Source organism: Dendrobium catenatum, unplaced genomic scaffold, assembly GCF_001605985.2.
Source record: "Dendrobium catenatum unplaced genomic scaffold, ASM160598v2 fragScaff_scaffold_1398, whole genome shotgun sequence".
In the NCBI taxonomy this organism is placed as follows: domain Eukaryota; kingdom Viridiplantae; phylum Streptophyta; class Magnoliopsida; order Asparagales; family Orchidaceae; genus Dendrobium; species Dendrobium catenatum.
In genome coordinates this window covers 918,308-936,063 of record NW_021319860.1, presented here as the reverse complement: position 1 = coordinate 936,063, position 17,756 = coordinate 918,308, and the positions used below count along the sequence as shown (strand labels likewise).

Genomic DNA, 17,756 nt, shown 5'->3' with positions numbered 1-17,756 from the left:
GATCCTCATGGCTCGGCTTGTCCCCCTCCTCTGTTCGTCCATTCCTCTTGCCCAAAAGGCCTCCCATAATGGTTGGTCATCCCACCACCTCCACCAAAAAACTCCCTTTATATTGTCCCACCATCTGCAAACCCTATTCCAACCCATATCAAAGCCCTAGGAGATGGCTCTTAATAAAAGAAACTCTCCTCGTCGAACTCTTCCCGTCTAATTCCTTTTCCTTTAGATTCAGCCAGGGGAATCCCAGTCAAAACTTGGTTAGGGTTAGCAATAAGAAATGCCAATGGAGTTTTGTATTCCATCTCCATGAGCTTCCTCATCATCTCCTCAACCTTCCTAATCGGTTTTTCATAGATGAACCTTCCTTCCATGATTGGGAACTTCTCCTCCATGCTGGATTTGATTTGCTACATCTCATTTTCTAATGCCTCCACAATCTTTGCTCCATAGGTCCCAAAAAAGTGCTTTGATACCAATTTGATACGTCTTGGAAGTAAAAACAAAAAGAAACAAGTAGAAACTATAGGAATACGAAGGTAAGAGCTGATTTTTTATTATCTCTTCAATAAGAAAGAAAGATACAAGTGACCTACTATTCGAGAGATTGATCAGCTCTCCCACAAACCCTAGACACCGCTATGAACAACTCTTAAGAAAACTATAATAAACATAAATCACATAATAAAAATAAAACAACCTAATTACTTTAAATAAACCATCATATTTTCCTCCCAAAATTAAATTCAAATCATCCCTGTTTCTCTTAATAAAACCTTCATAATTACCTCCTAAATATGAATTCAAATTAATTATCTTTCCCTAAATAAAATCTTCTTAATTTCCTCTCAAGTTTGAATTCAAATCAGTCCTCTTTCCTTAAATAAACATTTCCTAATGTCCTCCCTAATCTAAATTCAAATGTCATCTTTCCCTAAATAAACATTGCTAATTATTTCTCCCATAATTTCTCGTCATTACATAGTGAATATTAAACTCTACTAGGCCCCACAAGCTGGCCCCCTGTGGCATATCAGAGCAAAAGACATAGGGGCTTGAGAGTAAGGGTTGATTAGGGATTTGAAATGAGAAATAGCAACCTCGGCAATCTTAGCTTGATTAGAATAAGATCTAAAAGGAGAGGAGATATGCCTAATGAGGTTATGATTCCTCCTCCCCTTAGTCTAGTTATAGAGAAAGTTTATATCTTGACTAGAATAAGAACCTTGAGGAATTCAATGATAAAAAAAAATCATATAACCTTCAATATTTTCTCTTCTTTCGGATACCCTTAAACCCAATGAAAAAAAATCTTGCTTTAACACCTACATCTTGGTTACCCATTTTTAATTGTTCTCAATTATATTTTCTTAATTATTAAAAAAATAGCATTGAAGAATTTTGTTATGATGTTTGTGAATTAGCAAAATATAAACATATCAGTTTTCAAATGACTGACACAACAACCTTTATTCTTTTTTCTCTTATTCATGGTGTCATTTGGGGATTATCATTTTCCCCATACGGCTCGGTGGTTAGTCTTTTATTGATGATTGTAACTATATGTTCAAAATTTTTCTATAAAATACTAAAAATGATATGAGTACCATCTTTCCCATCTTTTTCAGGATGATTAAAAATCAAATTGGCATTGAAATAAAAATAGTTGGAGGTACCATGAAGATTTGGTTCAAATATAGAAAAAATGTATGAAAGCTAAAAAAGATATTATATGGGTTGAAACGACTCCTAGGGCTTGGTTCAAAAAGTTCGCCAATGTAAGGCTTAACATGTACACAAATAAATCAAGGAGATCATACATTACTTATTGGTAACATTATCATGATATAACTTCAAGGGGAGTCTGCGCATCACTAATTTATTTTGTAACATTATCATGATAGATGTTGATGTGGAAAAAATGAAGAAGTTAAAGAGAATATTACTCATAAAAATTTGAAGTTAAATGATTAGACAAGCCAAGTATCTTTTTGGCACGGAGGTTGCACACTCTCAGTATTGAATATTTATATCATAATAAAAATACATAATAAGCTTGTTGAAATATACAAGTTGGGATGCAAGCTTATCGATAGTCCAATGAAATTCAATCAAAAGCTTGGAGATGTTCTGGAAGCTTTCCATATTTATCACTTATTAGACTCGAAGTTTCATTCATGATTAGTGTTGTGAGTCAATTCTTGCACAACTCGAAAGAATTAAATCTTAGGCCAGTGCATAGACTTTTATAATACTTAAAAGGAACCTCTACTAGACGAATCCTATTAGAAAAAAAGGAGGATATGGTTCTTGAAGCATGTACATATATAATATGGTAGACTGGCAATTAATTTCAAGATATTGCACGTTTTTTAGGAGCAACCATGTGGTTTGGAAGAGTAAAAAATAGATTGTGATAACAAGATTTAGTGCACAAGTAGAATTTAGATTTATGTCAGAGGTGATATGCAAATTTTTATTCCTCAAAATAGTATTGGAAGATTTAAATGTTGAATGAAATATCCAATGGAACTATTGTGATAACATTTTTGCCATTAATATTGCATATAACCCCATGCAACATAACTGTACCGAGCATATTTAAGTTATATATTTTATAAATGTAAAGCTTGACTCTTATCTAATTTGTACTTTTTCATGACTACATGTGAACAAGTTGTGGACATAGTAATCTTTCAAAAATTATCTCGCAAGGTTGAAATGAATGCCATTCATTAATTGGCTTGAGGGGGAGTATAGAATTGCCTCTTAGAATTTTCCCCTAGACTCACGCTTTGCACTTCACCCACCTAGTTAGTAGCTTCCTTCCTCTCCATAGCTACCTCGTTGATCTATGAGGTCTCTGTCGACATGTACCATCGATGAACATGAATGATCGAGGAGGCTTTTCAAAAGTTTGGGTCTGTCGGACTTGGGTTTTGGTTTTACTTACATGAAATCAAACACACCCATTTTGCCAGCTACATAAAGTTGTAAGGCTTCAATCTACATCAATGTTTACACAAAAAAGATAACATGAAGGCAACAACATCCATTTCTACATTGATACAAGGAATAACTTGTTAAATCACCAAGCTCACTATGGGGGATCCATCAACTCTTCTAGAAATAACCAACCATCCAATAATATCCCTTCAAAATATCAATTGGGGGCCATCTATAGGAGGATGAAAGATGGTTTTCAAAAATTTTAAGCATTTTCTTATACTTAGGGCTAGTATTATTTTATCATAAAAAGATAATTCTTTGTTTAATTTATGATTATAAATTTGACATATTTCCTTTGTTATGGAAAGCATATTCAATTATATATTCTGTGCACTTCTACTTTTGAATAAAAGTTAGTGCAATTGTTTTATTTGGGGGAAGGCAAGTAAATCTTAATTGAGATGCTATTTCTTCTTTCAATTCATCATAACCTATTTTCTCTCCACTTAGCCTGGCTTAGTTCGAGGCATGGTTGAATTTCAAAGGATTCCAACGATAAAGAAAACTTACTCTTAATCTTATAAATTACGTTTTAACCTACCCCAACTCTCCTCACCAGTCTCTTATTATATAATTTTGTGATCCTCATATTAGGATGGAGACATTTGGAAATGATTACATCTTTACTCAATTTTTTTCATAATGCAAGTATGTGTCTACATATATAGATAATAGGAGAAAAATTGATGGAAATTAAAATAAAGGAGAACTTCCTCAATAATGAAAAAAGTATTATAACAATAAATAATGCAAATTCCTACCATAGATAGTTAACATGCGATAATTTAAATATGGTAATGCTCATCTACAAACTAAAGTTTGCACAAAAGATATCAACTTGGGTTTGGAAAGTTTGGAAATGCGGGCTTTAAAAATTTGCTCTTTAACTTTACTAAGAGAGCTTTTGAGTTTTCTGGGTTAAATTTTTTGGAGGCAGATTGGATTGCAGATAAGATATTCTCCAGAGATTTTTCCTCCAAGTATTTTATAATATTGTGGAGGTTTCTCATAGGCAAAAGTCCCTATAGTTAATTACCCCTCTCAATGATAAGGGAAAACTTTCAATTAAGGTTAATTGTTAGAAGTTTAAGTGCTTAGGAGTAATAACAAATTTGACATAAAATTATAATTTTACTATTTTTAAATTTAAAGTGGATGATGAGGAATGATAACAAATTCAATTAAGATCCTTGACTATCTCATAGTTCTAGTGCCGCCCCAGTTGTTATAATACTCAATCTACTTAATCAAGGAGCAATCGATCTAATCTGTTAGAAAGGTCGTTTTCAACAATAATAAGTTTCAGCTTGTCTAAGGTGATAAATTTAGTTGATCTTAGCTACTAGATGGCATTGTGGTTTATCAAGTGTGTCATATGATTCTTTACTCAAAATTTTTTAGCAATTTGAGAACTTACGAGTCTCGGCCATGATCGTAATTTAAAGTTTATAGATTTTTTTTTTTGTGAAATTACTTTATGAAGTTTATAGATTTTTCCTATTATTTGATATTGATGCGGTTTCTCCACTTTGGACTTAATATCTCTCAGTACTGTTTTTATTTTTTTTTTAGGCTTTTGTTTCTTCAGTTAAGCAACTATATTGGTGGCAACTGTTATTAAATCACTTACCTAGTTCATTTTTTTCATTTCTCAACATAAGAAATTATATTCCAGGTCTCCGAGGGAAATTCACCATTTACCTATATAATTGTTGACAACGAAACGTAAGAAAGCTTCCTTGTTAATTCTAGTTCTGTCCTGCTCTTTCAATATTGCAAATTCTAACATAGGTGAGTAATTGGAGTTGAAACCATCTTTTGGCATGTTAATCATTGAATTTTACTACTTATGAATATTTAATGTTGGTTTTGTTAATTTGTCTCTGCTATTCTTCTATTGATAGTTATACGATGCTTGGATGTAGTTTTCAATATGATATGGTTGTTGCATATAATTTTTATTTTGTGGTTGTTAATGCTTGATTGCTTCTGGACATCAAATATGTGTACAAGTTAGGGGTGTAAGTGAGCCGAGTCGGCTTGCAAGCTTGCTCGAACTCGACTCGATAACGAGCTTGTGAGCCAAGCTTATTGAGCTGCGAGCTCGAGCTCGAGCTCAAACTCAAGCTCGTCTGTAAAACGAGCTCGAGTTCGAGCTTGAAAAAGGTCGACTCATGAGTTGGCTCGAATGAATGTTGATTTTTTTTAAATAATTACTATTTTATTACATTTGAATGGTTTTAAGAAATTAATGACTACAACTAATAAATGCTACAGTAGTAAATATTATTAAAATTGCAGTGGCTTCAAAGAAAATTATATAAATTGTCACTATGATGCACCGACACGGCACTTAAAGAGGGTATGCAGTGTCGGACACGGACACGCGTCGGACACGACATTTGAGTGTCGCAATTTAAAAAATTAAAATTAAAATGAGGTATCGCTAGGTACATGCTCGGTATCGCTCAGTACATGCTCGTTACTACTCAATATATACTCGGTACCGCTTGGTACATGCTCGGTACTGCTAGGTACATGCTCGGTACCGCTCAGTACCGCTAGGTACATGCTCGGTACTGCTAGGTACATGTTCGGTACCATTCGGTATCTTCCCATACAAATAACTTACGAACTTTAACTTCAAAATTACTCTTACAATAAAATTTTGTATAGGTCGAACCCCGCTAGGGGGCAGCGCCCCCTTGGACCCCTGGCAGACCGGTATATTGTTGTATTCATGTTATCTTATTATTGGGATATTTTGATTTCACTTCATATCAATTTAATTTGATGTATTAATATGTGTGATTGGTTTGTTAGCAAAATGATGATGTAGACAAAGGGGGGACAACTCATGTTCAAAATAAATCAATTTTGACCTCCCTCGAGTTTACAAGCTCAATCAAAATTTAGCTGAAATTTTAGCTCATTTATGAGCTGGTCTTCACTTATTGAACTAAGGGTTAGCTCATTATTAGCTAACATTTTAGTTCATATTTATCTTTTTATTAAATGTAATTTTATTGTTTTTATGTCTTTAATTATGTTTGTCTCTTGGAATTCCAAACCGGCCTTTGGAATTCCAAGAAGTGTTGTTTCCCATGCCGTGGCTCCTTGGCTTCCACGGTGGGCTGCTGTTTTTCGTGCCATGGCCCTTGGATTTCCGGCCTGCTGCTGGTTTTCCGAGCCTGGGGGTTTTCCTGTGGCTTTGGCGCCTTGGTTCCGTGCGGCTTCTTCGGCTCCCGTGGTGGCTCCTTCGGTTCTTGGGTTGGGCTGTTTTCCGTGAATGCATGGGGGGATTTCCATGCTTGTGTGTGCTTGGATTCGTGTGTGAATTCAATGCCAAGTCTTTGTTCGTTTCTCTTCTCAATACCTATATATATATATATATAATATATATATTATATATATATATATATATATATATATATATATAAATATATATATATATATATATATAATTATATAATGAGATGATTTGATTGTTTTTAAAGTAGTGAATATTATGTGATTTTTTGGAAATGTAAACCTGCGGGGTTATCATGAAAAGCTTACGAGTTTTTGTCCACCTTCTTTCTCATCCCGCGGAAATCATTGCACGAGCGTCTTTGCAACCTTTCTTCTTGGCTTTAACCTCTTTTCGTCTCTCGCAAGTGCCACTCACTAGTAATATCCCTCTAACTAAATTGTGAACAATTTAGGGTGTCTTTAAATTACGAGTCAAGAATCTGATAAGTCGTTGTAATTTTTGTTTTTTTTTTTTTTACAATTCTAATAGGTCTTAGATTTGGAAATGTAAAAAAGAGTTTTGATATCCTAATATCTCTATAGTAGAATCTCTTCCTTTATGTGTCTGCTTCTATCTAACCACATAGTAATAGAGTTACAAATTTTGTCATTTTTTGTGATAAAAATATAGGGTCGCCCAATTTTTTGTTTGCATCAAATGAGCTCTGCTGCTGGCGGGGGTGGATTAGGTGATTATGTTCAAAGAGCATCTATCCACGTCGTGTCCGTGTCTATATTATCAAGAAAAGAATTATAATTATTTAAGCATTTCGTGCCATGTCAACGCCGCAACACAACGTGTCCCTATATATTTATTAAAATTGTCCAGTTCCAAAAAAGCGTGTCTTGTGTAGATGTGTGTCGTAGTTGCCGGTGTCCGTTAGTCAGGTGAAATCATAGATTGATTACCAAGCAAAGAAAAAAAAAAAAAAAAACTATAGCAATTAATAGTATTAAACATGCCTTTTTCTCTACACCAAGAAAAAAGGCAGCAGCTGTCTTCCATGGCGTGTGATGTTGTTCACGCTCCATAATAAGAGAAAAAAATGCAAGTTTGTTCTATCTTCTCTTACGAGCTTTGAGCATTAACGGGTGGCTAGATGAGCTCTTTTGCGGCACGAGCTCCTCTTTATTGTAACAAGTCGAGCTTGATCACAGCCCTTCTGAGCTATCGACTCGAGCAATCGGATTTGAGTAGTACGAGCATGAGACTCAATGAGGTTTGGCAATGAAACTCGAGCTCGGCTCAAACATTGATTAAAAACTCACTAGTAACAATTAATTATTTAGCCATGACCTTAATGTGCACATATTAGCATATAAAACCAGAAAAAAGATAATAATTATATTAAGTCATCCATTATGTACTAATATTATTAATTGAAAGTGTGCTTAATTTGTCACATTAGTATTAGTGATGTTATTTAAATGGCAAATTCCAATATAAAAATATAAAGTGTTGATAACTTGATCTTGCAAAATAAAGTCGCACACGAAGGTCAAATTTTACATTTTAAAGAGTGTTTTTAATTTAATGTGATGTACTTTTTAAATTAATATCTATTAGCCACTTTTCAATTAAGATATTTATTAATTTCTTTCTTTTTTATTTCCTCTTAGTCTCTTAGCCATACTTCAATCTCATTTATTTTACTAGCACCATATGATTCTAGAAAACAAGAATTAAGAATGATTATCCATTACTTTTGTTTGAATTTCCTTAGTTTAGTTGCTTGTGTATGAAGGCCCCTTATTAAAATTTGTCTATAGTTATTCAATTAACTTGCAACAATAAAATCACACTGTAGAGAAGGTGTGTATAGGACAATGGGCTTGACATCGGACTAAGGCTATTAAAAATTTATGATGAGGAAAATATAATGGCACATTTTGTCATTATAAATAATAACTATGATCAAAAGTAATGATAAAGGCTTCACTTTTCCTCCTATTGGTGATTAAATCTGTAATATATAATGTGTAATAAATGGCTAATAAATAATTCATGAAGGAACAGAAAATGTGACGTGCAAATGATTCATCCAATGCCATAAAGTTTGACAAACAAATCGAAGTTCACATCTCAATCTTTAAAGTTTATAATATACTTGAATACTTTTATATTTTTTGTGCAATTTGTAACACCTCCCATCATATCTTCAATTCCATACCCTCATAACTTTTTAGATTTTCATGTGCATGTAGACTTAAGGATTTTAATCAAGGTTGTGAAAATTGCACCGGACAACAAACGAAAGGAGAGGTTCATGTTTCCGATGGTTTGACTGCGGTAAGATTTGGGTTGAATTGGATAACATAATAAATATTAAAATTATTTAAATTATAATATAATTACATAATAATTAAAATTTTAAAAGTGAATAAGCTCATGTACAAGCTTGATTAAGGCTCAAGATAAAACTCATTAAGAAGCTTGATTGACTATTAATGTGTATAAATTTATTTATGTTATAAATATAGTTTTATGGATATGAAATAAGTTTAAAAATTAAAATATAATAATGAGATAAATGTATAAATATATAATATAATTTTAATAAGAATATAATATAATATTTAAAATTTATAAATGCAAAAAAATTATGTTCTTTAATTTTTTGTAAATTATATGCATTCTCAGTTAATATTCATAGCCCTGTGCATAAGTTTACATCTTATCCAAATATCTAACTAGTTTTTAAGTTCCAACATATCAAGGAGAAATTTTAAGTTGTTATCTTTATTTAGTTTTAAGTACAAACTAAAAGCAACAAATCAAGCTATGTGATGTGGCAGCTACATATTCTGGTTAAATTTGCTTATATATGTCTTTAAATGATTTTTTTTTAATTAAAAAAATAATAAATAAAAATATTATTAATTTTTTATTAAATAAAAAAAATAATTTATAAAACAGGTCGTTTCAACAAGAACATAATGGAACGGTTTTTGACGGTTTTTTTTATTGAACCGGCCGCTCACAACAAATTCATGCCAGTCAATGTGAATCTGGTTTCCAAACCTGGCCAGACCAGCAATTTGACCAGTTCACGGTTGAGCCTGCCGGTTCACTCCAATTTTCAAAACACTGATTTTAATGTTTGATGCATTGCGGCATGATTTCTTATGAGCAATTTGATCTTTATATTGCCCAAGGGGATTAGTTTTTAGTGGTGAGAGTTTATTTGTTTTCTTTCTCAATATAAGGGGCTGTAAGTTACCTAAGGTTTGTGAGATCTTTAATTAAATGTAAATGTTTGTGAATTTTTTAAAGAGAGTTTTGTGTAAGATATAAACCTAGTTTCACATGCTGCGAAATTATTACTGTTTTCTTCGGTTAATATGAGAAAATCACAATGGAAGGTTTTACTTTATTTTGATTTATAAAACAATACGTTCGTAGTTGATCTTTCTTAATGTTCCAGGAAAACTCGTACTTGCATTCATACACCTGGATATCCTCCTATGGTGCCAAATGATCTATCAGATTCCAAATTGTTTTCTGCCCTAGATGGTTCAAGTCTTGTGTACTTAGATGGAAGACTACATGAAACTGCGTTAGTAGTTGCTAAAGAGGTAATAATCACTATATCACTACCTAATGATGGGTCTGTTGAAAGCTTGTGAAGAATACATTAACTACGAGGAGATTAAATTTTTTTGAAGGATTCTGGATAGTGCAAAGAGGATTGTTATGATGAAACAGGATTTTAAATTAATTGTCTTCTCTGTAAAGCTGATATGTCAAATGTCCAATGTGTGTGGCTTCAGGCCTTGACATGTTTTGGATAATTTTAAATTTCGGTCGGCTGCTGGTGCTTTACCCAGAAATAACCAATTGAAGTCAGAATCTATGATTATGATTACTGATCCAATCATTTTGTCCATAGAAATAAGCTTTCTATATCTTCAGTGCAGGCAACCCAAAGAAAAATACCTATACTCGTTGATGCTGAAAGAAAGAGGGAAGGATTGGATGAAATCCTTAAATTGGCGACTTATATTGTGTGCTCAGAGAAATTTCCTCAGGCAAGCAATTTTCTCTCTACATGACATATTTCACACTCGTTCTTGAAATCCCGCTAAAACATTAGTATAAGGAAGGGATTTGGAAATTTGACCTTTTGATTAATTGTTGGCAATATGAAAATTTTTCCCTTTTTAGGAGATATACTCCATCAATTCTGCTTCAATTTTTTCTCATAATGATTTTAAGGTATTTTCTATGAAAGAAAAGATCTTACCAGAAGGAAAGGTTTGATTTGCAGTTCTGTATAATTAATGAGTTCCATTTTATTGGATTGAGAAATGCGATATTACAACTTCCTCATCCATCACTTTCTTGTTGAAAACATGCGTTATTTATTGTAACGGTCTTATTGTAGGCAAACCATTTTTTTTTTTTTCCAAATTATGGGTTTTATTCATAGGCATTGTTGCAGTTATTATTATTATTCGTTAACATTCTCAATGACCACTTCTGCACGAGAATGTACAATGGAGAATTGCTGCTGTAGTTGAATGACAAGGAGGTTTATTGAATTTATTGTTCTCCTATCATTATCAAACTGCAGGCATGGACAACTATTCCTTCTATTCCAAACGCGTTGGTATCTATACTTCTGAGATTGCCTAAAATCAAATTCGTTGTAGTAACCCGTGGTGATAAAGGTTGCTTAATGCTGGAAAGAAGCATAAATGGTAAGAGTAATATAAACGTTTCTTATTGAGATCTGCAAATATGAAAGATAATTATGAGCTAAAGCTACTATTCATGATATCAAACTTCTTTTAGATGATCGTTACTGTCATAAATTTCTGTTGTAGATGCTCGCGAAGCAGAAGAAGTGGAAATAGGAAGCCTTCTAGAATCACTTATGCAGAAAGTTGATAAGCGTAGCATTATTCCAACATGCATCTCTTCCAAAGTACGTCTCAGGACTTTAAATTCTCTGCTTTTTATTCTATTGTTGATTTTTTATCTTTTCTGCCCTAGTTTTTTGTAATTTCTGGTTTAACTTTGCTTAAAAATTCAGTGCAATTTAACTATTTCTGGAACTTATAAAACATTCATAAAGATACCCAAATAATTCAGACAAGGCCAATGATGTTGATCATCAAATTGTAAAATTTCGAGGTGTTATTTCATAAAACATTTGGTATTCTGTTTGCAAATCAAAAAGAGTTCCGAGTAGTTGTAAGTAAAAACTATCCCATGTACCCATCTTAAACCAATCTAAGTTATACATGACCTTATTTAGTCTCATCTAAAAACTAATTGGTCTAATTAAATCTTACTTGATTTTTAATTGATCTTTATCTCGCTTGCAAGGCTTGCTTGACTTTGGATTCACGAGCAAGGAACATTAGCAATCTCGGTAGCTTTCTTTATCTTTGCCTGGCTTCAACCGTGCCAATCTAGTTCACCTCCTAAGGATTTTAACCCTTGTAAAGACTAATTGATTTACTTTTTAGCCTAAGTTAGCCTACTTAAACCCTTTAGAACTTTAATTAAGTCATAATTTTTTATCCTAATCATTAAGTACTTAATATTAGGTTAATTAGTGTTCTTGTTAGTTGCCTTGCTAATGTCGTATTGCTTTCTAATTAGTTCATTCAAGCATAGATTAGCCTTTTACAATCTTAATTTATACTTAAGGATTTATAAGTTAATACCCTAATCGTTAATTAATCAGTAAATGTAATCCTAATCAAATCATAATTAATCCATATTTGGTTCCATCTAATCAATAACTATCCTAATAAATTAAGCCTTAACTAAGTCCTTAGAATACTAATCATGTCTTAAACTAGCAGCATAGTTTAATTAATTTATGAATTTTTTTTATTGGTCTATTAATTTCTTATTATTCCCTTTCTATTCTTTAAGGACTAATTGGTGTAACGTAACACCTAAATTAACATTCTCGTAATTAACTATTATTAAATACCTATATTAGTTCATACTTTAAATAATTAATCAATAATTAGCCTAATTAAATTTTATTAATATGTAATTAGTCTAATTATGTATAAACTTAGTTTAGAATCTATTATTCATAATTAACATATGTAAAATCATGTTATGTTCTATAGGATAGAGGTATTTGAAAGTTTTTTATCGAACAAGTGGCTATTTTACAATGGATAAATTTTATGTAGTGACCTAAAGAAGATCAAAGTTTACATATATACCACTTTATGATATCTTATTTATATATCTAGCACCTAAAATTTTAATATTACATGCATACCGCTCTATATTATTTTAATATCAAATATATCACTTATATTTCTTTCCTACCATTCATATATATTTCATTTCTACCACTCATATTTGATATGAAAATGAACTATGGGTGGTATGTATGTAATATTAGAGTTTTAGGTGTTAAGTATGTAAATAGAATAGTATTAAGTGGTATGTATGTAAATCTCCCTTATATAAAGTGATAGTGAGCGAACTTGTTTTAAACCTAATATCTTATGCCTATAAAAGAACTACCTGATATTTCTACAACATATTTTCAATAATCTGATGGGAACTTTTACAGACTCGTATACCCTATCATCAAAAGCCCAACAGCTGGGAACCTTTTTTGCTAGCACATATCTCCTAGTAGAATTGTAGGATAACTGAATTAGTTTTCTCCACCTGAAAGATAGATCACTTATATTATGATAGATTATCCTGTCCTAAAGCAAGGTAAACACCCCAACTAAACAAGTACACATCAAGCTAATTGCAAAGTACATCAAAGTGGAACATGGATATTTAAGACTAGTTGAGCTAAGCATACTATGGATGGGTGTTGACCTCTAATTGTCGGAGAACCCGACACCTTTCGGACCAAACCGGACCCAGCGGACCGAAACTACCCCAAAACTGCCCACGATCCAACAACCGTCGCTCCTCATGAAACAAAATAGACTCCTCTCATTCGGTTCTCACGCACACATACGCACAGAGAAACAAAAGGGAGAGGGAGGATTTGCGAAAACTGATCGAAGACGAAGGAAGCTCGACGTCGTGCCCTAGATCCGCTTAATCTGCTCTAATTGAACTCAATTGAAGCCCCTCTAGCCTCCATCTTCCCCGACGCCATCCTCCTGCTCCTATCAAACCTCGGCCAACTCTGCATCCGCTGGCCTGCCTTCTCCACTCCAGCAAACGCCGACGCCAACCTAACCTCCAGTCCGCACAAACCCAGCCTCCAAACCTCCTCATCCCGCCGGCCACCAAGGACCCGCCGCCGACCTGAACCTCCCGAACCGCCGCCGCTGTCGAGCCCTTGCCCGCGACCTGCTCTACGTTCGGCCCTAGCCCGATCGGGTCCTTTCCGATTCTTCCCCTCTCTATTTCTAATACATTATATAATATATATTATATTATATGTCACTGTAGTATATATTATAATATCATTAATAAAATAAAAATAAAATGAAAATAATTTGCAAGCGGTGGGAGGAATTTGAGAAGTCCCGGGGTTGATGCGGTCCATTGAAGCCCTTGGTCGTCGAGATTATCCGCCGAGGGAGGCGCAGACTCTAAATCTTCCAATCTCCTCGCCGTTGATTCGCTCTGGCCGAGTCGAGCAAAAGGGCAAATGCCCTCTTTATGATTTTTTTAATTAATCAAAATTAAGTTAGATTTCTTAAATCAATAGGTTGCGTACATCAGAAGATTCCTCGACAGAACGCCTTATGGGATTGATTCGCTCTCCCAATCTCCTCACCGTTGATTTATTCCGGTCGAGTCGAGCACTCCCTTACCTACCGGCATCGGGGAGGGGACGCCGAAAAGCTGCTGAAACTTTACTTGAAAACTCTGGACTTAGCCAAAATTTTGTGAAGATTGAAAAATGCTTAAATGACCCTCATATAATTGATTAAAATAATAATAATAATAAAATTTTATTATTATTTTTAATCAATTTAAAAATAAGGAAAATGATTTGGACTCGAATATGAACTCGATTTGAAATTGACTTTTTTTTTTTCTTTTAGTCCTTAGATGTTCGATTTGAAATTGACTTGATATGTGATACATTCAAATTGAGCTTTTCATCAAGGTCTTGCACTCAAGGAAATGACAAAGTTATTTGAACCATTATTAAATCATACATGATATTAATTACACAAGTAACTTGAGAAAGTTTGAAAACATTTTTTAACCTTATATCAATGAGTGATAATGGGTATTCCTACTTCAAGAACTATATATGTTAATCAACATAGAGATACTTATGTTGATTTGAAGGTTAATATGTGCATATCTAGCATTTTAAATAGTGAATATTCAAATGCTAGTATAATTGTTCCATTACATACTTCTCTAAAACTTTCAATGCTACCTTAGAACGTTCGACGTCGAAGATAAGTTGACTTGGCATTGATAAGCAAGTATGCACAATATAAAGGAAATATGAGGATTACCATTGAGTCAAGTACTCAAATCAAACTTACAAGATCATCTGTTGTATATAGTTCATTCTAGCTTGAATTATTTATATCTATAGATCATTCTAGCTTGCTTAGAATTATTTATAAGAGTGTTTGTATAAATTTTTGTACTAAGAAGCGGTTTTAAAAAATAGTAAGAAAGTCGTCCCAAATGAAACTTAAGAAGATGTGCTCACATCCAGTGGCTAGGATTTATTGTAAAATATATGTAACTCTTGGCTCATGCAACCTCGAGTGACTTGAGTGCGGAAAATGAAGGCGACATTAAGTGCAATATTATATTTGTAAAATGAAATTAAGAGAGAGAGAATGTAACCTAGCCTAATAAATAAATATATAATTTATTAATATTGAATAAACAATTAAAAGGGTTGTACTTTAAAAAAGTTTAATTGAATAGTATACTAGCAACAATTGAGTCTAATGTCAAGCCTATAAAAGTTTACTTATTGAATAATACATAATTTTTTCGTGAATATAAATAAACTAGTTGTATTATGCTCAACCTTGTTTACACATTTTTCATGTTGACTCGATTCAAATAGAGTCAAATTAGACCCGATCATATTTTATTGAACCTGATCAATTCAAATCAGCCCCGTCGAACCCTAAATCTATTCAAGTAGACATCCATTCGAGTTCAATTTTATTAAATTGACCCGATCGAGCCAAAGGACTTAAATCGATCCGAATTATTTAAATTGAGTGGCTCAATTTCAGTCCAATTGATTGAAAATCAGCCCAATTGACTTTCCAAATCAATTCAAATTCTGGCCTAAATTAGAAAATCCATTTAACGGCCCTAATTTCCTTGAAATTCCAAATCTGAGCCGCTGTGGCAGTGCCCAGTCGCATGATCCCAGTACGGTACCGATTTGAGCGGCTTTGGTAGTTCCTTTGGCAGAGATCGGGTTGCAAGACTGATTTCGTGTATAAGAGAGCGGGAGAGGGTTGATTCGAAAGGTCCGTTTCCTCCTGCTGCGTGCGTTCTAGACAGAGACTGGGAGAGCAGACCTTGTGTTCTTTTTCCAGCCGTGCAGAGAGAGAGGGAGAGGGAGAGCGTCTGGAGCTGCGGTTTTCTTCGGCTTTGTGCGTGCTTCCTTCCACTCGAGCAAAATAGGGCGCAGAGTTGAGGATCGGGGCTGGAGTCGGATCGAGCAGGAGAGCTGCTTGCATGAGGTTTGGGACGGGATCGAGCGGCCGGGATCGGCAAACCCGCGTTTGTTCTTCGGCTAGTCGAGTTGATACGAGGGGTCAAACTGGAGCAGAGAGCCTTGCGTGCGCATTTGAGGCCGAACCAAAAGTTGCGATTGCTGTATCGTGCGTGACCTTCAGAGCCGACGACATCTACATGCATTTGGACCTAAACCAATGGTCCAGGTAAGTTCGTTCTGCAAACAGAGAGCAGGAGAAGGAATTGGGTTGTTCGGGCTGGTCTCTTCTTGCAAACTGAGAAGAAAATCAGATGTAGACCTTCGTTCCTGCAATCAGGGAAAGTTTGGGAGCTTTCTTCTTCCTTATAAATCAACTCCAGCAAGCTCGTGGCAGTGGAGAGCATTTGGGGCGCTTTGGACAGCAAGCCCCTTCCTCCATCTTGTTTTATGCAAGATGAGAGCATTCTGTCAGCTGTGTGGCTTGACGCGGAGAGGTAAAATCTCCCAAACTAGCAAAACTTAGGTCCACCGGCCAATGTATGTGTGTATGATGCCCCCCGACTCCCGAGCCTTAGAAACCTAGAAAACCCTTGCATTTAATTTTCAAACCCAACAATAAATCCCCTATTTGCTGTCCTCTCCACAAAACAGTGAAAATTCGACAATTTCCACTTGTTTTCTCTCATGTGAAAGTCCGAGGAGGATATCGACGCGCGTAGGGTGTTTTGATTGGTTTCCTACATCTCCAAATGCATGAAATAGCATCATATTTCATTCCCACACCGTCACCTATGGTCAAATCCTAGGTTAAGTGATATTTGATGCTGAATTAAATGTTGAAGTGTAGATTGATTCCAAATGTTGCATGCTATGTTCTTTCTCCTATAATTATGTGTCATGACAAAGGAGGCACACAAGTGTAGGAGCTTGCATTTGTTGGAGTTTGTGGGTCTTCCATGGCTTTGGTAAATGCTCAAATGCATTTGATTGGCTTAAATAGCACACTCATCGTAGGATTTTATGATGAATCTCCAAAGGTTTGTGTTTCACATCCTAGGACTAGTAAATCTATTGAAATTCATTTTGATTGTTTTGTAAAGCTCATGGAGATGACAACAAATAAACACTTCCTCTACTTTTTAAAATTTCTAAAATTGGGGACTACATGGTTTTAAAAGCGGTTATGTGAGTTTGGCTGATAACTCTTTTTAGGCATGATTGTTAATCTAGAAGTCGGGCTGACTTATAACTCATGTGAGGTGTAGGCTCATAAGTCACTTGCACTCCGTTAGACTTAAGTTTGAGGCACTACCCCTCAGTAGTCCTCACATTAGCTCTAGGATTCGAGGTTGTTGTTGAAGTACAGTCACTTCATAATAAGCCCTCACACTCTGGGCATTTTCTTCGATGTGTTGTTGGAATATAAGCCTCAACATTCTAAATCAAATCGGTCAACTTGAACAAAAAATTAATTTTGAAAATGTAAATCCCAATCAGATAGTTTGAGTACCTCTGAATTTTCTCATAATCTAGTACTCCTACATTTTTATCCCTTTGCCTCTCATTCCTAAATTTTGATTTAAAGTTGATTTATCATCCTTGAAATTCTCAAAATCAAATCTTTGAATGAGAATTTCTCAAATATCAAAAATGAAAATATTAGTCAGTATTTTGATGATTTAAAAGAAACCATTTGTTCAAGCAAAAGTGTTCTTATATAACAAATGTTTGAGATGAAATTAACCATAGGGGCAAGCCCCTATGGAACATCTGCACCCAGAATAAAATAAAGTTTATTTAACCAAAAATTGAATAGGGGAAAATGTCTATTAAAATTAAAAC

At 34.2% G+C, this 17,756-nt stretch overlaps 1 protein-coding gene across 2 annotated transcripts in view; it reads left to right on the top strand.

Annotated features, from left to right (window-relative positions):
- The window catches only part of LOC110097351 (ketohexokinase), a 48,762-nt gene that overhangs the window by 28,015 nt on the left and 2,991 nt on the right, over window positions 1-17,756 (top strand). For both annotated transcript variants that reach the window (XM_020823673.2, XM_020823675.2), the window contains exons 6-10: window positions 4,682-4,731; window positions 9,723-9,873; window positions 10,216-10,326; window positions 10,872-10,998; window positions 11,125-11,225. In XM_020823673.2, coding sequence (XP_020679332.1) covers window positions 4,682-4,731; window positions 9,723-9,873; window positions 10,216-10,326; window positions 10,872-10,998; window positions 11,125-11,225 — 540 coding nt within the window. The remainder of the gene's footprint in view (window positions 1-4,681; window positions 4,732-9,722; window positions 9,874-10,215; window positions 10,327-10,871; window positions 10,999-11,124; window positions 11,226-17,756) is intronic.